Here is a 26,240-nt window from a genome sequence, read left to right on the forward strand (position 1 = left end):
TAATGTTTAGAAAAATTCAAGTTTAATCTAGTAATTTAGAATGTATACATTTGACTGGCTATATTTATGAAATTACAGTTTTTCAGCAGCAATTTAAGTCTTTAAAAAGGTATGGGTGGATTTCATTGTTCAGAGTCAGACATGTTGACAGCAGTACCTGACAGGGTCAAAGTTGTCTAGAAAATGATTAAAAGAAAGAATTTTTACTGAATCTCAGGAGTGCTTGAACCTATACTTTCTTTACCAACTAGGTCATTGCCAAAGGATTATTTTTGATGAGGAGTTCTTAGTTTGTTTTCTCAAAATATGTTGCCTGGACCAGCAGCGTCAACATCCCCTGGGAACTTGTCAAAAATGGACATGTCTGAGCCTCATGCCAGAAACTCTGGGGCGAGGCCCAGAGACCTGTGTTTTAGCAAGCTCTCCAGGAGATTCTGATGCACACCAAAATTTGAGAACCATTGTTTGAGACTATCGTAGTTGTCGTGACCTTTTCTTCTTGCCTGATTTGATGGTTTTTATCTCCAATGCCAAAAAAAGCAGATGATTTTTGCTAAGAAGAAAATATTATTTGCTTAGAAGCATGCTTCTTTATCTCCTTTGAAATACAAGGTTTACATTTACTGTTACATTAAAAAAAAGTTGATTAGTAGAATAATCAGTCTGAATTGAGTTCTGTTTCCAACTTTTTAAAATTTTTTTAAACACCAGCATTTCTTTGATTCATGCCGTAGATGTTCTACAGTAGCTTTGGACCAAAAGTATTAAGGTTATGAGCATAATTATCAAAATAAAAATGATGTATTCTGAAGTTGACAGCTGGTTTACAGAGAACATTTCACCAAGTCAGAGGTAATTTGTGCTATTTCTTCCTTTCATAAAATAATAATAATAATAATTCTTGCATTAAGACTCTATTGCCCTGCTACTTTCATGCCACCAGAAAAGTGCTCAGTTTTAAAGGAAAACCTTGGACCATGAGACCCACCTCATTTGCTGCATGACTGGTCGTCTAGATTCCGCATGTGTACCCCATTTATCCAAAAACTCCGTATTGTTATTTCATGCACATGTATAAATAGTTTTAATGCCAGCCTTTCGAATGGCTCATTTAAAAAGGCCCTGTGAGTCTCCCACCTGCTATTTTTCAATACCCCGTTGGGTAAAGTTTTTTTTCATGCAATACACTTAAAGGTATGCAAGTTTTTATAAGCTCTTGTCAAACTGATTATTGTGGTCCTAAATATGAATTCTGATCAAGGTTGCTTACAGATTCACATTTTGGGCTCACTTTGAGATATATAGAAAAACTCAAAGAAAATTAATACAGCTTTTCAAAGATTCCAAGATTTCTTTAAAGGGAGCATCCTCTAAAAACTGGAAGACATTATGATATTATGAGAAGTAAGAACCTTATAGTGGCTGTGTCTATTCGAGGGAGCTTTATAAACAGGAACTGTTGTGGTTTTACTCCATATATGCAGGAGATTTGACCATAAAAATAAGTTAGAGAAATCATCACTTATGTATAAACACAAGCAAATGGATATACAGATGGACCTCACTTTTTCCACTTAGATATATTCGTAAAATGTCAGGTGAAAAAATATAAATCAAATCATAGTTCTCAGTTCGCTCATATTATCACCTCAGAGGTGCTATAGCGTCCCTTTTGCTAGCTCAGGTGGAATATGGTTGCTAAAATACCTATTCCTAATTAACCCCAGCTTAACATCAAGTAGTGAATTGTAAAGTAGCCACTATTTAAAGAACCGCTTTTAAAGAATGAATCCAGGAATGATTTCATAATGTAAAAATTCGTTCCCTGTCCATCTCTTTAGCTTCAGATTTTTCTGTCAAGATTGTTGAATTGTGGCACACTTTTAAATGTATATGTATGATTGTAGCTCTCAGCTGATCCTCCTGACCAAATCAAATTTCCTAAAGCAGTGCTTCACAGCCCTGGCTGCTCAATGGAATCACAAGAGGAACTTTTAAAACTGTTGCTACCTGGACACAACCTTGATCAATGGCATTAGAATCACTAGGGGTGGAATTGTTTTAAAAGTGTTGAAGGGGATTCTGCTGTGCAACCATGTGCCTGAAGAGAACTTGGATGTGATTGGACAGCTTATTGTAGGACGTTGTGTGACTACAAATTAATGAGAGTATTTCACATCGAGATGGCTAGTGGTTTGTGTCTACCCTCCTCCTTTAAGAATTCATTTCATTACTGTGTTTCCTCATTTGGGGAAAAATGACTGAGTTTTACTATATAGCAAAGTCTTTTTATACATACGTTGCCCATTTGGGGCTATGCTTTTTCTAAGCGCTTATGATTTCTCAAAGCTGTATGTCAGTCCAAAGTCTCTTTCCCTTTTTGTCTCAGAAGCAAAAATGTTCCTATTCCTTCCTCTCTTATCACCAAGACCCCTCTATGGTCCTCTTCCATCCTGCCTGTCAGCACAACCCTAAGATGTGGGTGAGTAACATCCTCAGACATAGGCTTTTCAACTCTCGTGAGAAAACTAAGTACCTTTTCTCCAGATGAACTGTTTCTGAATTATTCTTCAGCCACCTCAGTGTTCTGTCATTTTTGTCTGTCACCTGAGAATCAGAGCTATGCATGTTGATGATCCCCTTCCTGAGTGGCCAAATAAAAAAATTACATATGTCTTTTATTCATTCAGTGTTTCTCTGGAGATCTCCACTCACAGACATGGAGGTGGTTACTTTTTCATGAAGAGTAACATACTCCCAAGTTGGGTTTTAATGGGTAACTTAGCTCCAGGTTAGATTCTTTGTCATAAGGTCAGTATATTTAATATAGAGGGTCATGAGTTTAGTCATTGGACAAATTAATCAAATGGCTGCTGTAGTTCAAAAGTACACCTGCATTTCAATAAAATATGATTCGTGTTAGAGAGCTCAACTGGACATTTGTTTCCCCTAGGTAATAAAATAACTTTTAATGAAATAAACGTGTACCTTTCTGCAGCCAACCTGCATCCAGCACAGAGCATACTTGTATTTCCTTACTGGTCATGGGAGGAACTCTTTGACCCGCCACAGGCTGCTTCATTTTATTTGGTCCCAAGTAGTTACCCTATTGAGCTGATTAGCAAAACAATTCGGAGTCATCATTAGCACCACAGAGGAAAGGGGCAGAAAAGTCACAGTTTGTTGTGCGTGTGGACCAGCAACATCATTGATTATATTATTTCAAGTGCTACCACTGAGAATTACCTTTGACTCAGCTTCCTTTTGGACAGCCCCTTCTAGTTCTAACACTATAGAGGACCCAAAACAAGTTGTGCTCATGTCTGTGTTTTTATCACTTATAAACACTACCTGACCTCCAGTTGACACACTCAATACTTATTTTTTAATTTAAAATATTTAAAAAATTTATTACCCACCAGGCTAAAGTCCAAAATATGACGTCTGTTCCTATGGATCATTACAACCATTTAGTGTAGAACCTCTTAAAATTTTTAATGAAAATCACTGGAGAGTTGGGAGCAATGGCTAACCCATGTTTTCACTTTTTAAAAATTTACCTACAGTAAAATTCACTTTTGTGTGTATAGTTCTGTGATGTAGACAAATGCATACAGTGATGTGATCACTATGACCATCAGATACAGAACACTTCCATCACCCCAAAAAATTCCCTCCTGCTGGCTTTTTTAATCGAACCCTCTCCACACTCTTCACCTCTAGCAACCACCTCATTTTCTCCTCTTCTCATTTCACCTTTTCCTGAATGTCATGTGAATAGCATCACAGCAGTTTTAATCTAGTTTCTTTCACTTAGCATAACATACTTGAGATTCGTCCAAGTTGTTGTGTGTACCAATTCTTTGTTCCTTTTTGCCCTTGTGTAATATTCTATCATATAGATGTACCACAGTTTGCTTATCCTCTCACCAGTTGAAGGACATTTGGGTAGTTTCCTTTTTGGGGCAATTATGAATAAAACCACTATAAATGTTCATGGATAGGTTTTAAGTGAACAAAACTTTTTATTTCTCTAGGATATTCCTCTAGGAGTGAGATTACTGCATTTTATTGTAAGTGTATGTTTAAACATTTTATAAGGAACTGCCAAACTGTTTTTCAAAGTGGCTGTACTATTTTACATTCCCACCAGCAGTGTATGAAAATTCCAGTTGCTCCACATCCTCACCAGCACTTGGTATTGTCAGTGTTTTTTTTGTTTGGTTGGTTTTCTGCTTGTGTTTTTTAGCCATTCTTATAGTGGTATCTCTCTGTGGTTTTAATTGGCATTTCCCTAATGATTAGTGCTGTCAAGCATCTTTTCATGTACTTGTTATCCGTGTATATTCTTTAGCACAGCATCTGTTCAAATCTTTTGCCCGTTTTTAAAATTGCATTCTTATTATTGAGTTTTGAAATATATTTATATATCCTGAATACAAGTCTTTTTCAGATATATGATTTGCATGGATTTTTCTCCCCTAGTCTGTGGCTTGTCTCTTCCTTTTCTTAACAGTGTCTTTCACAGAGGAGAGGTTTTAATTCTGATGAAGTCCAGTTTATAAATGTTTCCTTTTATGGATTGTGCTTTTGGTATCATACCTAAGAAATCTTTACTGAAGCCAAGGTCACAAAAATTGTCTCCTGTGCTTTCAACTGGAAATTTTAAAAAATTTTTTCCTATAGGTTTTCCTGTATTTCTATAGGTTTTTAAGGTTAGATTTGAGAGCTTGTTGGGATGGAGGAGGCAATGACGATGAGAGGTTTATTCCTTGAACATCTTTTAAGTAAATCAAAAGCTTGATTTGATATGGAAAAGATAGTTTCATATCTAAAATTAATATAGGTTTCCAATATAGCCTTCAGACATTATGAAATGAAGACTTGTCATTATGGAATGAGGGCCTCCAAAATTAAAAATAATGCCATGGAGTAAGTTCTTATTATCAAAGGAAGTATATCAAGGCATAGCTAATACATGGGCAGATGACCTTTCTGGTTGCAAAATACATTTCCAAAACCTAAACTATTCCCTAACACATATACAAAATATTAAGATTTGTAGAAAATAAATATTTTACACACTGATAATTCATAATAAATTGCCAAGAAAATGGTTACATTTTCAAAACTGTTGGAACATACCAATTTTCCCGAAGTCTGATGTGGACATCAAGTTCTTGTTCTTTCCTCCCTCTCTCTGTATGGTGCTTTCTCTCCTCCTTCCCTTCATTGCTCCCACCCGTCTCCTGTTCCTCTTTCTAATCCTTGCTTGTCTTCCTGTCCTTTTTGCCCTGGAGTTTCTTTTTCTTCCTATTTTTCTCTCTTGTCTCCACTGATTCACCTTTTAAATCCTCTAATGCATTACAATGTGGAACCGGTTTCTTTTCTCTAGGTAGTAATTAAATGAGGTCTTTATTTCCCCTTTGTGATTTAAACTTTTTAATTTTGTTTATTTTTTGGCCTGACTCAGAAATTTTTTTAGAACGCCAGTTAAGGCACTGTTCACATGTGTGTGAATCAATCCTGGTTGATCCTCTCCTGAGAGAAAGTGTCCTTTGGTGAAATAAGGAAGTTTCCCTTCTCTGCTCTGTAAAGCATCAGCATTGCAAAGTACCATGAAGGACCATTTTGTCTGTTTCCTGCCAGTAAAGTATCCCAGATTAAAAATTTATCTAATACAGTTAACATTAGTTGTCTGGACATTGCTGCTTTGTTAATACATTCCAATATCTAGCCCTTGTTTTCAGCTTAAAGAAATTTAGTACTTTTATTGATTTGCTTTCCAATTTTCTGACTATACTTGCCCTACAGGAATTACTTTATTTATTAGGCTTCAATTGCATTTTCCTAATACTGCTACATGCTGTGAAATGACAAAACTAAAACAATTAGTAACGAGTTCCGTGTCCTCCATTGAAGAGAAAACAATCAGTGGACTGGGGAGTGTGGTCCTCACGAGCAGTGGCGCACCCTTCCCAAGGGGTTTTGGGCGAGAGCCAGTGTTACAGAGCATTAGAAGAGGCTATGTGGACAGCGGGGCTGACTGGCCAGGAGGCGGGGGGTTTCCTTATAAGGCCAGCAGGGTCTGTCCTCTAGGGTCAGGTGAGTTGGAGGATTGTGATTGTCTATGTTAGGTTTTCCCTAAGTGCAGGCTGACAGAGGTTTAGATTTGTGACCCAGGTGCCTGGCCAGTGGGGCAGCCTCCATTTTGTGGGTCCCATTATATGAATTAATTTTGTCACTGCACGTACACAAGCTAAACCATCCAGTAAATTTACATGGCTTTCTGATTCTTTCCTACTTAAATAATAGCTAATTTCTTGAAAATTAAATTTCTTCTTTAGTTTTTCTAACTGTATATAAATAATGGATTAACTTAATTAAAAGCCTTAAAGAGTAGATGGAGATGGAGATATGAAGATTTTCCTGTATTCACCTATAGGTCAATGCCTATGTCAAGCAAAAAGCATATGAAGCAGGAAACATTGTCACCAACTAATTGCCCCGAGGAATTCAAGGATGGGTTTGGAAGCACGGACGCAGTACCAGCCACCCTGAACCACACCAAGCCCCACCACAAGAGCAGCGCCTATGACCTTTGCCTCCTCTTTAATGCTGAGCTCTCCCCTCTGGGAGGAGCGTAGGCCTCATTAATCTTCATTCCCCATCCGAAATAAAAGGCCCCTGCTCCCCTTTGTTCCGGGACACCACATCTTTGGAAATGATTCCACACGCCCTCCTATTTGCTGCAAACAGACCCTGCTTTGTGTGACAACTACTTCTGATGGAGAGTCTGATTTAACTCGCCAGGAGGCGAACCCACTTTAGTTTCGGTAACATTTCTAAAATAATCACGCTTTAGTTTAACAGAGTGGAATTAAGCATTGTTCATTCGGGTTCTTTATATAGCATTCTGTGACTGAATCATTTCATTGATATCTTACCTCTGAGGGTAAAGATACCTCTCTATGGAAGTAGTATAATATAAATACCAATTTGATTAGGCATTTGTATAAAATAAGAGTTTATCGTTCCTCAGTCATCTGGGAGAGAAGACGCCCAGTGCGTAACTGAGGAAGATTTGAATGGCTTTTTAAGTATCACGTGCAGTAGGAACAGCTGGGTTCCAGTTTCCATTTTGCCACCTACTAATTGGCTGGCCAGCTGACTTAGAGCATATCAGCTCATCTTTCATTTTGTTTCCTCAGTTGTGAAATGTAGGAATTGAATTAGATGATCTCTAAGGTCTCCTGGTTCTAAACAAAATTTGAGGAGGGTGGAAGTCCTACACTTTTCTTCCCTTCCACACCCTCACCCCAAAGCCAACCAGTTTTTCTCATAAGAGAAGTGGGGGTGCGTGTAGCCACAGAAAACCTATTCCCATTTTCTCAAGGCTCTTTTGCTCCATTGTTCCATCGTTGTGCTTGCCCAGTTGAGCTCCTTTCGTGGAGGGCTTGCTCCAGGGCAGTCACTCCCTGGACTGTGGAGCGCTCTGTGAGTGCCATTTCTAGAAAAGCCCCTGGCGTCCTTGTCCGCCTGGGTCCATTGTGCAGCTGTCTGCTGCTGTTTTCTTCAAGATTCAAATTTAATTGTCCTGCTCTTCTTAGTCTTTAAGATAGTCAAGGGAACATTAGCTCTCTGGAAATAATTGAAAACACTTTTCGGAAAAGTGCAGCTGGAAATGCAAGCATGAGATCCAGTCATGCTGACCGTGGTTTTTCAGGGAAGAGGTTATTTCTCTGCCTTGTAACATTTTCTAATAAATTTAGAGAAAGCAGTTCCGCCTTAGATTTTCTGCGTCATAGACTTTCAGAGCAAGACAGGCCATGGAGAGGCGTGGCCCGCCCGGGGCCTCCAGGACAGCAGGTTGTAAAGCTGTCCAGATCCCCTGCCTGAGCTCTTTCTCTGCATCACAAACCTCAGTCTTTCCAAAGCCACGAAGGCCATCGTGGGGTTGCAGTCATATTCTCTCGAGCATTTCCCATTGCCTTCCCTGCCTCACTCTGAGAATGGGATCTACAGAATTAGCCCACCTGAAAGCCAAGAACTTCTCCAAAGGAACTGCTCAAGTTGTCTCACCACCTCTCTCCAAGGAGCTCTTTGCAGGTGTGCCAGGCTCACCAGGGAATGCGGTGTCTCCCATCCTCCCCAGAGCTTACCTGCTTCATTCCATCCCATGTAGTCGAAAGTGTATTTTAAGAAAACTTGAATGTAGTGTGGAGGTTAAACATTTGCAAGGCAATTTGGCTTAGAAGTAATTTTAACCTAAGGTAATTGGAAAATGTCATTCTTGGAACGCTACATTTAAGAGGTATGTGTGTGTATCCATGTGTTTCCTCTTCCCCAGAACAAAGTGCTTTAATAAGTGAACTTTGTGGAATTTGATTGGAAAGACCTTATCTTTTGTAAGGGAAGAAGCACAGTGTGGGATATTATGTAGCAAGGAAGAACATCTGGTTTTAAAGATGCTTGGCAGTACATGGCTTCTACCATAGATATTCCCAAGTAGGAAGTATAGTAAGTTATTCTATCGTTAGAAGTATAGACATGTTCTGACTTAAGTGCCTGACTTATGTTTTAAAAACATACTGGTTTCTCAATTTTCCAGCTAAACTTTGTATTTGAACTCACTTGAGCATTCCACATTTCTATCTTTGCCATCTCTGGAAGATAATAAAAATGATACTGGAAAACTAACAATTTTCTACCACTATCCTTAGGCACAAGCTAAACTTGTCTTTGTAGACATTTTCCAACATTTCCTTAAAACAGAATTCTTTGTTCAGTATTTCATCTCATGAATCAGAGGTATGTTTTTCTGATTCCCTGTCAGGCCTGAGTAATATTAATTGAAATTCTAAAGACAGTATAGTGTGGTGGTTAGAGCTCAGCTTCTGGGGCCAAATTCCTCCGGTCAGAAGGTTGACTGTGACCTTTCACAGCTGTGTGTTCCAGGGCAAGTGCTTATCTTCTCTGGGCCTCGTTTGTGCCACATCTGTAAAATGGGGTTGAGGATATTAATATCCACCTCGTGGGGTTATTGTAAGCAGTGGTCTTCAGAAATATACTCTCAAAATAACTGAGAAAAACCATATGCTTCCTCACACATTTTAAAGTTGAAATCTAAAACTTTTCATCATAAGTTTCAAAGTTTATTTTTTATAATAAGAGGTAGAAAGGAGTAAATATTGTATAATATGAAATAAGATGAGAATTGGTTGTGGCTGAAATAGTTGACATGATTTGAAAAAATAAGTTTTACCTACCTTGTTGAGTAACTCAAAGAGAATAGAAAAAAATCATGGAAAAAAAGTTTATGTATTTTAGGTATGTATTTTGAGTAATTTAGCGTTGCCAGAAAACATCCACGTAACATGTGAAAGAGTCTGTTCTACTCTGACTGTTCAGAACGCCTCAACACTAAGCTTCACACTTAATAAAAATGGGTATGAGACAGAAAACACAGGACTCTTGCTGGTTGGAGATGTCCTGATTAAAGCACGTGTCCCTGAAACCAGTAGTATTTCTATGCATAACATGTTTTGGATTCCAGGAAGTTTGTGTACCCCAGAGACAATGAGGCACAAGACAATGAGCAGGATTAACTAACAATGAGCAGGATTAACAAACAGGATTTGTCTTGGACGAGAGTTTGCCTTTTAGTAAAGCAAAAGGGCTGATATGAATGCAGGTAGGTTCTCAAGCAGTTAAAAAATAAAGTACAAATGAAAGTTAAGATCTGGAGACTAATTTCCTTAAAATACTCTTGCATGTGCACATTTTGCAAAATATTTGCATCCGCAGTACACATACCCCAATTTGAAGACCACTAGTTATGACGGTTAAATGCGTCAATACGTGTTAAGCTCTTAGAAGAATTCCTGGTATCCAGTAAACACTGAGCAAAAGTAGGTGATTATTACTATTATTATTTTTACACTCCTGCTTCAGAAAGAATTATGTATACCTACTTTAAGTTCGTACCTTGTTCTCAGGACTTATCTGCCTGCATTCAGAATCTTTTAGAATTAAGCAACTAAGTATCAGAAAAATCTGTTAACTTCAGTATTAAAATCACGCTTCCATTCTTCTCATGAAACAAACACACTCCAGGTGTAACTGCTGGAACTTCCTGGTCAGATTCCCTTTAGTTTGGCTATCCATACGTGTGTTATTCTCCTGGATACACATAACTTTCTCTATGTTTGGATCCGGCCTGATACTACAGGTCCCGTAAATTGGAACTCTGTGAGATTTCCCGAGTACCTTGAGAGATTAGAAGTTACTGGATGACTGAAAAAATAGAATACAGAATGGAAAAAATTGAAATGTGGAGTTTAAAAAGCAAAGGATAGCTCATTTTAAACACTCTATGCAATAGTCATTATACTCCTTAAAATCTCAAAACCAAGACAGGGGTCCCTGGCCTAACATATTCCGAAGTATTCTGAGTTGGACAGCTTATGTCATTAGAGCTTAGTGCTGTGCTTATTGTAGCTGACACCTTCCTTAACTTTTTAATTACCGAAACAATGTATGTTCACTGTCAAAAAAGTCAGATATTCCAAAAGAAGAAAATAAAAGTCACTGATTCACTGCTACCTCAGGGTAAAGATTCTGATACATATCTTCGCACTCTTTTTCTTATGTAAAAACCAAAATATACACTTTTGATTTTTTTTGGTTAAACTTTTTAGGTTGAGGTAATTGTAGATTAACATGAAATTGTAAGAAGTAATATGGAGAGAATCCATGTATCCTTTACCCAGTTCCCTGCAATGGTGGTATTTTGCAAAACTATAGAACAGCATCACCACTAGGTATTAGCATTGATGCAGTCAAGATACAGAACGTTTCAGCACCACAAGGATGACGACCTTTTATAGCCACAGCCATCTCCCTCCTACCTCTACCACCTCCTTAAACCCTAGCAACCACTGTTCTGTTCTCCATTTCTATAATTTTATCATTTCAAGAATGTTATATAGGGGCTGGCCCTGTGGCACAGCAGTTAAGTGCACATGTTCCGCTTTGGCATTCAGGGGTTCACCGGTTCGGATCCCGGGTGTGGACATGGCACCACTGGGCAAGCCATGCTGTGGTAGGCCTCCCACATGTAAAGTAGAGAAAGATGGGCATGGATGTTAGCTCAGGGCCAGTCTTCCTCAGCAAAAAGTGGAGGATTGGCGGCAATTAGCTCAGGGCTAATCTTCCTCAAAAAAAAAAAAAAGAATATTATATAAATAGAATCATATAATATATAACCTTTTGGGATTGACTTTTTCCACTCAGCTTAAGTCTCTGAAGATTCATCTAGGTTGTTGTATGGATCAATAATTTGTTCCTTTTATTTGCTGAGTAATATTCTGCAGTTTAGGTATAACCATACCATTTACCATCAAAGAACATCTGGGTTGTTTCCAGGTTTTGGCTATTACAAATAAAGCTGCCATAAATGTTTATGTACAGGTGGTTATGGGAACATAAGCTTTCATTTCTCTGGGATAAACGCTCAGAAGTACAATTGCTGGGTCATATTTTAGTTTTTTAAGAAGCTGCCAAACTATTTTCCAGAGTATCTGTAACAATTTACATTCCCACTAGCAATGTATAAGTGATCAGGTTTCTCGGAATCCTCACCAGCATTTGGTGTTGTTACTATTTTTAAATTTTACCCATCCTGATAGGTGTATAGTGATATCTCATTTTGGTTTTAATTTGTATTTTCTGAATGGTTAATGATGTGGAATAGCTTTTCAAGTGCCTATCTGCCATCTGTGTATCCACTCTGGTGAAATGCCTGTTCATTTGCCCATTTTCTAATTGGATTGTTTGGTTTTTTACTGTTAAATTTTGAGGGTTCTTTATATATTCTAGATGGTTGTCCTTTGTCAGATATGTGGTTTGCAAATATGTTCTCCCAATCTCACAATTGTCTTTTCATCCTCTTAAAGGGGTCTTTTGCAGAGCAAAAGTTTTTCATTTTGGTTAAATCTAATTTATCTAGTTTTCCTTTCATGGATTGTGCTTTTGGTGTCAAGTGTAGGAACTCTTTGCCTAGCTCTGAATCCCAAAGATCTTCTCCTATTTTTTTCTAAGAGTTTTATAGTTTAATATTTTACATATAAATCCATGTCCATTTTCAATTAATGTTTGATGTAAGGTGGCAGACTTAAGTTGAGGTTCATTTTTCCTCTCAATGTCGAATCGCTCCAGCACTATTTTTTGAAAAGGCTTAACTTTTTTGTTTGTTTGAGTTGCTTTTGACCTTTGTCAAAAATCAGTCAGGCCTATTTGCATCAGTCTATTTCTGTGTTCTCTGTTCTGTTGCGTTCATCCATGTGGCTGTCCCCCTACCAAGACACACAGTCTTGATTACTGTAGCTATGTAAATCTTGAAATTAGGTACACTCATTCCTCCAACATTTTTCTTCTTTTCAACACTGTTTTAGCTATTCTAGTTCCTTTACCTTCCCATATAAATTTTAGAATTATCTTGTCTAAATCTACAAAAAGTTTTGCTGGAATTTTGATTGGAATTGCATTAAACTATCAATTTGGGGCAAATTGACATATTTGCTATGTTTAGCATTCCAGTCCATGAACACAGTATGTCTCTCCATTTATTTAGATCTTTGATGTCTTTCATCAACATTTTGTAGTTTTCAGTATACAAGTGCTATGCGTGTTTTGTTGGATTTTCATCTAAAAATGGGATCACACTGTTTCAAACACATGTTTTCATGAACATTTTTATCATAAACATTTTCCAAATCATTAAGTTATTTTCAACATGATTTTTCATTGACTCTAATAATTAGTTCTGGATTTGAATATTTTTGGTTATTCAGCTACTGTCACAAAGACTTACTGCTTGGTTTTTAAATTTTCCCCAACCCAGAATTGGGCCTCTATTTCAACAAAATATTCAACTAGGATACTTGCTACCTTTTAAGTTGCAATGGTTTTATTGCATTTTTTTTCTGAATAGCTTTGTGTAATATTTTTACTCAGTAGAAACCTTTATCAGTTAATTTGTTGATTTTAAAATTTTATCAACAAAGGCATATTTGGTCAGGTAATAAAAATTTTAGTGTTTAGCTAGGCACAGTGATGGTTCATGCTACATTGCTATTTGAAAAGTCTGGTAAAATCAGAATAGCAACAAGACTATAGGTCAGTGAGGACCTTGACTCTTGGCTGTGCTGTAGTTTGTTATTGCCAGGCCATTGGCCTCTTCTGTGCTGGTTGCAGCTCAGCCAGCTAAAAGCCCACCTGTGCATCCCTCAGCAGTTTGCAGATGCCCACTGACAATAGGTAAGAAAAATAAAGTAGTATTGGTAGTGGTGATGAGATGCTTCAGTAGAAGGAGATAATGAGATGGGATGGAATAAGCACTGTGTTTTAGAGTCAAAAATTCTGTATTTGAATCTTGGTTCTACCATTTAACCAGCTCTTTAGGCAAGTTACTAAATCTTGCAGGCTAAGGTTCCTCATCTGGACATGGTGATTATAGTACCTCCCTCATAACGATCTTAGGATAAATCAGTTACTGTATTAGAGCAGTCAGCATAGTACCTGGCGTGTAGCAAGTAATTAGTAAATGTTAGCTATCATTGTCACTTACTTTTAGTAATAATTATTGAATTTTGGCTCTTGCTGCCAATAGATATCAATACATGCAAAGAAAGCTTTCTTGTAGTATGGATATTTGTGTGCATGTCTTTCTTCACTCCTGAAGTATGAGTGCCTACAACCCTGAAAACTTTGTATCCCTCAGTGTCTAGCATGACAGTACTTTTCTAAAGAATGCTGACTTTCACAAAAATCATTGCCATATACAGGGGTGGAAACTTACCATGAAAAGAAACCATTAGCTATAACCCCTTTTTAAAAATATCTTCCTTAATCTAGGAAAACATCTTAAAGATAACAAATGACCCAGATAAAGGTTTTTCGTTCACTGCCTGAAACTAGATAGCCTCGCAGTTTGGAATTGTGGTCAGGTTCCAGTTAGGAACTTACTGGATTCAGCTGTGTACGGGATGTGGCCTCGAGTGGTTGAGGAAACAGCTTTTGCTTTGCCAATTGTAGAATTCTTCTTTATATATTAAAAGGGAGTTTTCAAATTTCTGCCGATGATCATTTTTCATTGGTAACCCACAGGAGTTTTGAATTGTCATTTTGTGGGCTTTATCAGGAAGCTTAAATCCAGGATTGAATTAATCAGAGAACACAAGATTGGGTTTCTGCATTTCCCAGTTTTAAAATCTACTTAGTGTGGGTAATAGACTGAACATTTATCATGTTAGTGTTCACACCAGGGGCAATGAAATAGAATACTACATGATTCTTTGAAGAAGATCCTGAGAGTTTAATGTATAGTCTGATGGCAGAAGACCCTTGGGAACACAGAGATGCATAATCCTCTCAGAACTGTTCATAATGTTCATAAGATGAATAAGCAATCATCTTTCCAAATTTTCTTTTTATTTTTTTATGAAAAACAATTATACAAGGGCAAGGAAGGCAGGGAAGAAGAGGGCTGTTCTTATAGCTGGGAAGGCGGGAGAGCCCCTGCAGACCTGGGTGCTGTAACACAGAGGTGTTTGTTGTGGGCCAACCATGGGACCTTGAGTCAGTCACTTAATTTTTCTGAGCCTCATTTCTGTATTTACACAGGGGAGTCATAATAATGTTTCTACCTCCCTAACGTGATATCAAATAAGATAATAGAGAAGCATATTGTAAGCTCTAAAAAACTATACAAACATACCATGGTATTCATTCCATAAATATTTATTAAACACCCACTGTGTGCCAGACTCTGTCGTAGAGATAAGGATAAAAAGTCAAATGAGATGTGGTCTCTAGTGGTGAGGAACTAACAGTTCACCAGGGAGAAAGAGACATGTGAACCACTTAAGTACAGTCAAGTATCGTAGGTGTGCAGAGGTAGAAGGTTCCAGCTGGAACTGGATTGCTGAGGTGGAGTGTACAAAGGGTTTGGGAGTCAAGCAACTCAGAAGCCACGTTGTTGTAATGATCATCCATGTTCAAGTTGAGGCTTCCCACAATGGGGAGGGAATTAGGAGGAAAAGGAAGTTTGATCTAGTTGCCAAAGTCCTTATTAAATAGGTAGAAGGATAAGGAGAGGTCAGTAGGTGGCAGAACTGGGGACTGGACAAGGGTGGCATGAGCCAATGGCATGAGCCTTGAGGGAGGAGGTGTTTTGATATGAAAGCAGAAAGGAATGGCCTGGAAGCAGCACTTTGGGGCCTGGAGAATGATACTACCCCAGGCTTGGTGCTTGGGCTGTGGGAGCATGAACAGTCTTCTCTTGGGAGGCTCAGAGGTTGTCTGTCCTGGAGGCAGGGGTGGACAATAGGTGGAACAGGGGTCTGTGAGAAGGGTAAGGATGTGGGGCTTCCAATAACAGCAATATCTATCCTGTGTTGAGCACGTAGGATGAGTTAGGTACTATACTTGGCTGTTTTATACATTTAATCCTCACAGCACCCTACAGACTAATTACTGTCATTTGGATTTCACAGATGAGGGCATAAGGCACAGAGAAGCCACGTGCTTCATTTAGAATCACACTGCGAGTCCACATTAGAATCACTGAACCAGATCTGCCTGACTGCAAAGCTGTGCTATTGCACTGTCCCACATGTCTTCCAGAGATTGAGAGAGCACCGTGGGAAGGATTTGGAGGGAAATAAGAGAGGAAGGGGGGAATCTGAGGACGGAAACAGAGATGTACGGGAATGAAAATACAGTAGAGGAGAGGCTGTTGACCAGTGATGCTTGTGTGTTTGTTGGTAGCTGAGGAAGCCCAGGTTGTGAGGACTGGAGTCGCTGAGAGCTCTGGTGGAGTCTGAGGCCTGGTGAGGTTAGCGATTGCCTTGCTGCAGGTTCAGGTGGAGTGCTGTTGTGAGGTATCCTGCTGTCTTTTGGAGAGAATTCTCCCAGGCCGTTAGCAAAGAAGGTTCCCCTTTCCTGACTCTTCCATTCCTAGTGGGGCAGTCTGAAGAGGCTCGGTTTCCTAAGGTGTCAGGAGTCAGTCTTTCAGCCTAGGTAATGGAGAGCAGAGAAGGAAGTGTGGGATGACGCTGGCCTCTCACTGGCATGTAGGGTGGGAGCCAACCAGATTTGGAGTACCTTGGCCACTTTGTACTTGGGGGCCTCTGGAGCTGTGTGGTGCAAATTGGAGTTCTCCTTAGACTATGAGAATGCAGACACATGTATTAGTAACTGTGTGGTGGTCACCAGTTACTGTCAGAGCTTTCTACAGAGCCTGGGGAAGGAAATGTTTTCTCCTTCCTCACCATCCAGGCACAGCTAATGTCCTACCTTCCTGTACTAAAGGACAGTTAATGCTGCCACTGAAACAGCAACTCCTTATTGCCCAAGAGGAGAGGTAGTGTGTTGACCTGCGGCACAGGCCAGGCCCGGAGACTTTTCTGAAAATGAGCTTTGATACTTGCAGGGAGGAGCAGTCCAGCTCTGCAGCCAGGTAAGAGTGGCCTTAGGTAAGGGGGATCAGGTTAAAAGAAGCAAAGAGAAGGCAGAGAGTAAGCAACTGAAAAACAGTTTCGACTCTCACAGCCTTGCTTTCAGGAAGGTGCTTCTGTTGGGATTCTTGATTGTGGTGAAAATAAATATGCCTTCAAAGTCACACATGTGCCATCCAATGCAGTCCATCACAGGAGGGGCTGGCGCAGTAAGAGGATAAATGTCCTTGGAAAGGGGGTCATAAGGGAAGAGAAGCGGAAATGGCCTTAAAAGCCTTCACTTTGCATAGGATGTTTGTGGAAGAAACTGGATCCTTGTTGTAAACATGAGTTCTGTTTCTCCACAGGCTCTCTTTCTCCTCTGAATCACCCCAGCACTTTATCTGTACCTCCCTTGTGACACTTGTTGTATTCTACACTGTTTTATAGTTTTTATGTTTTTCCTTCTTCTGCTAAACTGTTACTTCCTCAAGGGTAAGAATAGTATGAACTCCATTCTGTATCCACCGGAATGCTTTGCATCCCGTAGCTGCTCAGTGTTTGACTGAAAGAACGAATCCAAGGACGCTGTGATTGCTCTGAATTTGTTAGCTCTTTACTTGGCCACCAAAGGTGATACCTTGCAAAGTCAGCTTTCTCCTTTTTCTGGGATCAGGGACTAAATTATATTAAAAAGTATTCTATAATGCTTTGACTGTGCAGGAGAGATATTTTCTGTTTAAGGAATATTGTTGCTAAGCCTTGTCATCAAAAATAGCCTTTCCGTCTACCTCCAAGCTCTGCCAGGGCAGAGCAGGTTGGCAAGGACAGTTTAAAGGAAAAAGCAATGTAATGCCTTCTGCTCATGGCCGTGCAGGTGCCAGGGAGGAGGAAAATGTATGTGGTTGAGGCTTGGGATGCTAAGTTATAAAAACCAGGCTGACCAACTGACTAGGGGGCATCGATCTAGATTTTGTGAAGTACCTTCCTTGACTTTTGTGTATTCCTAGGCCAGGAGTCTTTAAAAGGCAACTGGTGATTAGAAGTCTCAGCACATAAACAGAGCAAGCAGCCCTTTCAGAGGAGCCTGCTGAGAGCATGGAAAAGGCCACACCTCAGAATGGCGAGAACCAGCTAGAAAGACACACAGGGACCCTGAGGCCTGAGCAGAGCCAGCTGCTCCACTCTGAAGGCTGTTGCTGCTCCACTGGGCACTGCCACACAGGTATTCGCATAGAACCAAATCAGTGACAGGATAGCCATTTTAATTTTTTCAAAATCTACTCTCAGCATGAGTCCCTCAGTGACTGAATATCTAGTCTTTAGGGGTTTGTTCCCCAAATCTTGAATCAGGTTTTTTCCAGGAAAGTTGGCAACATTGATTTGGCAGGAAACCGCAGCCATTCTGAGCGTGAGCAAAAAGGGGGCGTGGGCAGAGAAGGGCCAAAGCTGGGATGGGGAGGTGGGTGGGGGCAGCCAGCAGGGACCCTATTAGAAGCCCAAGAAGGGTCACTTGCACTGGCTGTTACAGACTGTCCCCTGGGAAATTTAAATAGGAAAGCATTTGGATTTCGCCTGACAGGCTTTGCAATAAGCATGTTTGTTCAAATAAATTGTTGCGTTAGGATGGATCTGTGTCTTCTACTCTAAAGAAAAGAGTCTTTGTACCCCAAATGTCGGAGACATTATCAGTGAACAGTTGATCTTTACATAAAGATCAACCCCTTTTCATAAGAACCTTGCACACAGCCCTACCAGGAGTCCCGAGAGCTGTTTAATCAGCTGCACTGACGTGGAGGTCTTCAGTTAGTGGCCATCCTCTGAGGAGGGGTGGCTTCTCATGTCCCTGGAATGGAGATGACTGCTGTCTGTGTGTATTTGGGTTGCAGGGGCAGGCCATAGTGAAGGTAGCCCTGTCTACCCCTCCCTAACCGCCCCCCCACCAGTCATGCCAAGGTGTGGGGGGCGGGGGGGCGGGCGGGGAGCCTGCAGATGGACTGGTTGGAGGCCCCTTCACTGAATGGCTCACCCTGACCTCTGCCCAAGGCAAGAAACAGAAGACTAAGATGAGAGAGCTGTGGTCACACAAAGCCTGTTAACTACATCAGTTGTCTTTATTTGTTTATGCAAGGACTCTGAGCTGCTTTTTTTTTAAACAAGAAATTTGAACCACATTTTGTTTAAGATACTCCAGAGAGATGTAGCAATGTGGTTACCATTTTATAAACTTTTAAACAAAACTGTTAGCAGTTCACAACTTTGTTTAAAGAACAATGGCTTGGAGTACAGGCCTTTCTTCTCAAGACCCAGAGGACAGTGACCAAGGCAGAGAAGAATTCAGCACAGAGCTGGCCGACTAAGGCCTGCTTTTGCAAAACCCAGGAATCCAAAGGTTCAGGCTGAGGGCCCCTTCCCGTTTTGCAGGATGGCAGTGAGTGTGGCCCATTGCTTTAATGATTTACACCAGTGCCCTCAGCTTGTTGCCTCTCCTCAAGGGAAGAGAGATTCAGGAAAACTGCAGATGAGAACGATCCCCTCCGTTGTTTCCCTCACCCCAGGGACTGGCCAAGAACCACCAGTTTTAGCATAGGCTGGGTCACTGCCCGTTGGCATCCTTGTCTCTTCCATATTTTTACCTCTGTCGTCACTTCTCCCTGTAACAGCCAAAACCTCACCTGTGCTTTCATTCTAATCTTTCTATTAAAATTCTGCCTTTATCTCACTTCCTCCTCATATGTGATCTATGTTTATAGGAAACTTTCTTTCTGAGTTGTTTCTTCTACCAAAATAAGCTGTGACTGTTGTTCTTTTAGCCTTGTCTTGGACAGAGTGTTCACAAGAACACCTGACAAGAAGCATTGCGTAAGTCTACTAAACATTCTTCTAAAAGCTTGCAAATATGTATGCCTGGATTGATTTTTCTAGCCTATTTAAAAAGTTGGTTAAAAGATAATGTGTTCTACCAAAGATTAAAATTGAAGTAGCCTGCATTTGAAGCTGACCAATAATAATGAATTTGGGGTGGCAACATTCAGTTTCCAAGTACATGAAACACATATGAATTATAGGAATTTAGGCTAGTAACATCTTTTTGACACATTTTGAAACTCACTTTACCCTCCAGGAAGGTGTTTCTTTTGGATCAATTACAATTCCTATCTAACAACTTTATAGCTTACAAGCAAGACTGTGATTAAAATGTTAACCAGGGGCCGGCCCATGGCCCAGTGGTTGGGTTCACATGCTCCGCTTCAGCAGCCCAAGGTTCACTGGTTCAGATCTGGGCGCGGACCTGGCACCGCTCGTCAGGCCATGCTGTCATGGTGTCCCACATAGAGGAGCTGGAATGACCTACAACTGGGATATACATCTATGTGCTGGGGCTTTGTGGAGGAAAAAAAAAGAAGAAAATTGGCAACAAATATTAGTTCAGAGCCAATCTTCCTCAGCTGGAAAAAAATTAATCCTGAGGCAAAAAGAATTCTAGGAAGACTCAGTAATCATTGAAAAGAGTAGGTAAAGAGCTGTAAGATTAACCATTTTTAACCTAAAACACAGCATTTCTCATGTACCCTAAGCTGTACTGACAAGGTATTTCCTGGATATTAATGATAGTCTGAGTTAATGGGCTGAGGGAAGGTCATTAATCCTTACACAAAGGTAGTTTGGAAAGTAGAAATGAAAAACAACTGCTGGGTCAAGGTGATGCAATCCCAGGAGATGTTTCAGAAGATTAGTTCCCTTTTCAGAAGCCCGTTCTTACTACTGTTCTCTCTCTCCCTTCTCCACATGGCATACCTCAGACAGGATTTCAACCTCCTGGGATGCAACTAGACTTTCAAAACTGGCTTGTAATCTCTCCTTTCACCAAACACAGCCCTTTTTATCAATGAGCTTCCTCTTCTCACTCTTTCTCACTTAAAACCCATCTTGGAAGTCATTCATTTCAGTAGCTTCTCATACCATCAGACACGTTTGTTGATGTGGACAGAGAGTTGTGCTTGGGAGTCTAGAAGCCAAGGCAGTCAGAATATGCCTCCTCGAGGTTTCCATTAGTTAAATATCCCTGTGTGCTGTGCGTAAGAGATGCAGGACATACGAAACTACTGTCAGTGGTAGGCTGGGATTGGTGAAGAATCAGACCGAGACACCACTTCACTAAATCAGAAGAGGTCGACTCATAGAAAGGACACAGAAACAAGTCGGTACAGTCAGGATACCATTACAAGCACAAGTACAAGCTTCCAGGCTGTGGAATACCCCCAGAGATTACATTTGCAGATGTGAGACCTGTGGAAGCTCAGACCTCCTCCAGGCCAGCATAGGCTGCACCCGTTCTGCATGGGGCTCATCTGAATCTGTTCTGACGACCTTCCCAGCTGGCCAGGTAAATTAATATCAGGAATATGTAGATACTCTAAGTAAGACATCTGGGGCAAGGACTCTGGTGGAGATAGCAGGAAATGGTAGCAGAGGATCTGGAGCCACCCTGCAAAGGACCGTACCGAGAAACCTCGCTTTGGCTCTTCACCCAAAGAGCAGTTGGGAGCTGGAGAGTGACCTCTTCGTGGAAAAGGAGCCCTGCCTTTGCACATGGGCTTCATCTTCTATAACTGCGGGTCCCTGGTCGGGGTATCAGGATCCAAGCTTGCACCCTTACCTGGGCTAGGGCCTGTCACTCACCTTCCTGCTAGGATTGCAGACTTCCTGTGGAACCCTTTAGTTGAGTGAAGACCCATCTGATTCACTCAAGTGGTGTCTGCTGATTGCTCCACTCATCCCAGGCCGATACGCCGATCCCTCGAGTAGGTTTTCACATGTTTGGAAAACTTAAAATACTGGAAGTTATTTTGCTGCTTTAAAGAAACCTGCCCGGTGGCATAGTGGTTAAGTTTATGCACTCCGCTTCAGCGGCCTTTGGTTTGCCGGTTCAGATCCCAGGCACAGACCTACACACTGCTCATCAGGCCATGCTGTGGTGGCATCCCACACATAGAAATAGAGGGAGATTGGCACGGATTTTAGCTCAGAGACAATCTTCCTCAATCAAAAAGAGGAAGATTGGCAACAGATGTTAGCTCAGGGCTAATCTTCCTCAAAAAAACTGCTGAAATTAGTAAGATAGCGGAAATGTGTTAAAGGAAACTCTAAGAAAAATGTTTTCTGGTCAGTAGGGCAAAGGGAAGAACTGCAAAAACTCCATTAAAATGACAGCTGGCATTTTGCCACGAACATGTATCTGATCTACTCTGAAAGCATTAAGTCCTTATGGATTTTGTGACAGAGCCAAGAGATGTAAATTTGTAGCTACCAGTTCAGACTGAACGACTGTTTTAGTGCTTCAAGTACAGGTGAAAATCTCTATGTTCTCTCATACTGTTAAAAAAAAATCCTTGTTTATATACAGATTAGTTCCACTAGACCTGGCTGAACTTTTCAAGTTCTCATGTCAACTGAAATTGCCTTGTACAACTGAACTATCCAGATGTGGATCAGAATATAATAATGGAATTACGTGCCAAAATAACGAGATTATTTAGGTCCCGATTGCAGTTTTACGATAACATCTGGGAAGATTACTAAGTGCTGTGTGTTTGAGGCCAACTCTATTTCTTCCCCCTTCGGTAGGCATCGCGGCCTCTTTTGGCCTTTGTTGGTGGTAGAATTTCCCGGCCACTTCGCTTGTTGTGAAAGTGGTAGATCCACAACTGCGTCATGGTTTGAACTGGAGCCTTCCTTCCACACATTTGGCAGGTATTTAAGGCATCAGCACAGCCTTTCTGAAACCTGACCTAACCACTTAACAATGGGATAGTAGAACTTGCTATTTTGTGTGTACAAATGCTGTCTTTCCAAATTAGGAAAGAAAGAATAAAACCCTGTGGAAGTGCCTTGTTTTAAAAGAAGTAGTTTAATGTTCTACAATTAACATTCTCCCAAGGTAGTGTTACCTAAATAATTACTACTACACAGGAAGAGTCATTTCCCATTCTGGAATACTTTGCACATATTTAGGAATTTCGTAGTCTCCTCAGAATCCTCTGGGCTGTGGGGTCATAAATTATCACATTTTGAATGTGGAACTTCCATTACATGATTTAAATTTTATGAGAAGAGAAAGCAAGAGAATTGCAAAAAAATTAAAAAACCAACAACCAGTTACTTGCTTATGGCTCAAGAATCTCAGAGACGAGAAAAGGATACTTCTACTTATTTAACATAGATCAAGGAAATTTACGGTTTACTTTTAATAATCAGCTTGGGGGGGCAGTTATTTTTTATTTTTGTAACAGTTGTCACCTTAGCTAACATCTGTTGCCAATCTTCGTTTTATTTTTCTTCTTCTCCCAAAGCCCCTGTATGTCCTAGTTGTGAGTGCCTCTGATTGTGCTATGTGGGACACCGCCCTCAGCATGGCCTGATGAACCGTGCCATATCCACGCTTAGGATACAAACTGGTGAAACCTGGGCTGCCAAAGCGGAGCGCACGAACTTTAACCACTCGGCCACAGGGCCGGCCCCTCTGGGGGGTTTTAAAGTGCCAAACCACAAAGTTTGGCATTTTCAATTCATATCTGTCTGTGGTATGTAGTGTCTACAGCAGTGGTTCTTATGGTCCCAAAGAAAACACATCATTCAAATGCCAGTTCCTTTGGTGTCTAGCCCAAGCCATCTTAATTTTGTCCAGGGGATCCAAAGTTTTGTGTATCTGTGTATTCTGGGTCTTGTAGCATTTATCAGCTTCTCAGAAGGACCTGGCATACCACATTTTCAAGACTGAATTTTATTAGAGCCAATCTTTAACACCATGGTGGGAGTTTTCTGTGTCAATAATAATGATCATAATAGCTCCTGACTATTGAGCACTTATTTTGTGTCACTAGCTGTACTTTACACTTTATATTTCTCATTTATTGGTTCTAACAAGGCAAGAAGTACAGTTATTCTCTCTGTTTTATGATTGAGGAAACTTAAGGCTTTGAGAGGTTAAATAACTTGGTGAAGATCACACAGAACTGGGATTAGAGCCCAGTGGTGGCGTCTCTTAGGCATTGTGAATAATAATAATAACACATCCATTTACTGGTTTAGTTCTGACTGGGATTTTGTGCGATGTTGGTGGATCTGTTCAAATAGCCCTCACTCTGTTCTAGAAGTTGGGCATTGCTCCTTATCTAAGCACTGCTTTACTATAATTCTGAGACCAACATTGGGTTGTAGGAACCAGGAGAGTGCCTGGCATTTGTTTGTTACATAAATAAGTAAACAAGTGAACAAGTGTGTGCCTCTTCCAGACGTGACCTGGGTCTTCTTTTGTGATACCCCCTGATGCTGAGTACAGGCTGTGGTGGTAGTGGTGGCGGTGGTCGCTATTGGTTTTGAGAGACACTGGGCATGCAATAACATTTATTGATGACTAAAATCACTTTTTATTCCCTCGTAATTGTGTGTCAGAAGTCAGAGCTTTTGACCAATTTCCCAACACATTGGGAACGCAGCTAAAGTTTTTTTGCATATTTTTTTGCCCCAAGGCTTTTTTCATTACACAGTGCAGTTTTTTTTTTTTTTTTTGAGGAAGATTAGCCCTGAGCTGACTACTGCCAATCCTCCTCTTTTTGCTGAGGAAGACTGGCCCTGAGCTAACATCCATGCCCATCTTCCTCCACTTTATACGTGGGACGCCTATCACAACATGGCTTTTGCCAAGCGCTGCCATGTCTGCACCCAGGATCCTAACCGGCAAACCCCGGGCCACCAAGAAGCGGAACATGTGAATTTAACCGCTGCGCCACCAGGCCAGCCCCTACAATGCAGTTTTGATAGTCAGTTTGCACAAGAGTAGTTAGAGAGTTGAATTTCTGTAGGTTGATTATTTTTAACTATCTCCTGAAAAGCAAACAGATTTATCTGCCACTAACCAGTTCTGAGACCTTGGGAAAACTTCATCAGGCCTCAGCTCTTATCTGTAAAATGAGGGGGGTGGACTATATCAGTTATTTTTCAAGAACTCTTTTTCTTCAAGGCTTCTTTCCTTACAAAATTTTAGTAGCCTAAAATTTATTTATTTATTTTTTCCCCCCCACTGGAAATCTGTGCAAGGTCTCCAGTGTGTCAACACCAAAGCAGTATATGCTGGTGAAGTTTGGAGTGAAGGCTCTCAATATAGAGCCACACAGATCGTGATGCCTGACATCTTTTCTCATTTATTTTATTAAGGTATGATGTACATGCAGTAAAGTTTACCCTTTATATTGTATAATTCTGCAAATTCTGACAGCTCATAGAATCATGTAACCCCATTGCAGTCAAGAGATAGAGCAGTTCCGTCACCCAGAATGTTCCCTCTCACCCCTTTGTAGATAACCCCTCCCATCAGACACAGCTGCTGGCAGCCACTGATCTGTTTTGTGTCCCTTTCGTTTTCCATTTTCCACTGTCATATAAATGAACTCATTCAGTATGTAGGCTTTTGAGTCTGGGTTCTTTCACTTAGCACAATGCATTTGAAGTTCATCCATGTTGTTGTGTGTATCATTAGTTTTACTGAGTAGTAATTCATTGTGTGGATGTACTATACGATGGTGACGTGTGATTATCCACGCACCAGTTGAGGGGCATTTGGATTGTTCCTAGTTTTTGGCAATTAAAAATGAAGCCTTGATAAATATTGTTACCTAAAATTTTAAGATTAGTGATATGTCAGTTGTTAAGTTAGATTAAAAAGCATCAAATTTAAGAATCATTGAGGGCAGAGATAGACACTGCAATCTATATCTGCAAATATGTTTCTCTATGAGCTCCCCAAATCCAGGATGGAGTCCTCAGTAACTTCTCTACCCATACCTGTCCTTCAAAATGTTGGTAACTCTGAACCACAGCTAGGACACAGCTAAGGTGTCTTAGGCACAGACTGGGTAGCTTGTAAACAGCAGATATTTATTGCTCACAGTTCTGAAAGCTGGAAGTCTGAGATGAGGGTGCGAGCATGGTCAGGCGAGGGCCCTCTTCCAGTCAGACTTTTCACTGTATCCTCACAAGGTAGAGGGGGCCAGGGAGTTCTCTGGGGCTTCTTTTATAAGGGCATTCGTGAGGACCCCACCCTCCTGACTTAAACATCTCCCAAAGGCCCACCTACTGATACCATCACCTTTAGGGGTTAGGATTTCAATATATGAATTTGGGGGGACGTGTTCAGGGCGTAGCAGTAGCCATTTTACTCTTGTTTGGAAAGGAAAGATTAGGATATGTCATCTGAGGTAGTGCCAGCCCCAAGGTAAATCCCCAAGTAGACCCCTGGTGGCTTTGAGAACTTGAAGATTGGAGCTACAACATCCCACACTGCACAGTCCCATTTCTCATCCACCTCCTTCAAAAAAGGAAAAAGTAAAACAACATCCATCTAGTCTATTCCAGCAAGGTTTACCCTTCCTCACTTTCATAATCTAGACATGGTCTTATTTCTCTACTTCCCACCAATATCAATGCCTTTGATCAATATTTAGTGGGATTTGCCCATATAAAAATGCTTTTATGAGGATGGGCTCCCTACAAACTGTATCTTTTCTTTGGGTTCCACCCTGAGGTGTGACCCCTTTTACAGGGGCTGGCTCTATAACGCACAGATCATCTTGACCAGGTAAAGATGTCTGCAGAGTGTTCACTGGTCTCTTTAGCTGTTTCCCGGCAGTGTGAGGCTGCTAATATCGCTTAGTGCAGTGCTGCTCAGACTGTGGCCTGCAG

General features: G+C 40.6%; 3 protein-coding genes across 13 annotated transcripts in view; 2 read left to right on the plus strand and 1 right to left on the minus strand.

The window, feature by feature from the left end:
- COL8A1 (collagen type VIII alpha 1 chain) overlaps positions 1–26,240 on the plus strand; it is a 494,271-nt gene that overhangs the window by 420,580 nt on the left and 47,451 nt on the right. The window lies entirely within an intron of this gene.
- The window catches only part of CMSS1 (cms1 ribosomal small subunit homolog), a 362,379-nt gene that overhangs the window by 270,071 nt on the left and 66,068 nt on the right, over positions 1–26,240 (plus strand). The window contains exon 1 of one of the 3 annotated variants that reach the window (XM_070508622.1): positions 17,583–17,724. The exons of the other annotated variants lie outside the window; for them this stretch is intronic. Within the exon in view, the coding sequence (XP_070364723.1) occupies positions 17,598–17,724 (127 nt within the window). The 5' untranslated portion in view covers positions 17,583–17,597. Of the gene's footprint in view, positions 1–17,582; positions 17,725–26,240 lie in introns of those variants that run through there. 3 annotated transcript variants of the gene reach the window in all.
- FILIP1L (filamin A interacting protein 1 like) overlaps positions 1–26,240 on the minus strand; it is a 297,674-nt gene that overhangs the window by 265,820 nt on the left and 5,614 nt on the right. The window lies entirely within an intron of this gene.

Source organism: Equus asinus, chromosome 5 (assembly GCF_041296235.1).
Source record: "Equus asinus isolate D_3611 breed Donkey chromosome 5, EquAss-T2T_v2, whole genome shotgun sequence".
NCBI classification, from domain to species: domain Eukaryota; kingdom Metazoa; phylum Chordata; class Mammalia; order Perissodactyla; family Equidae; genus Equus; species Equus asinus.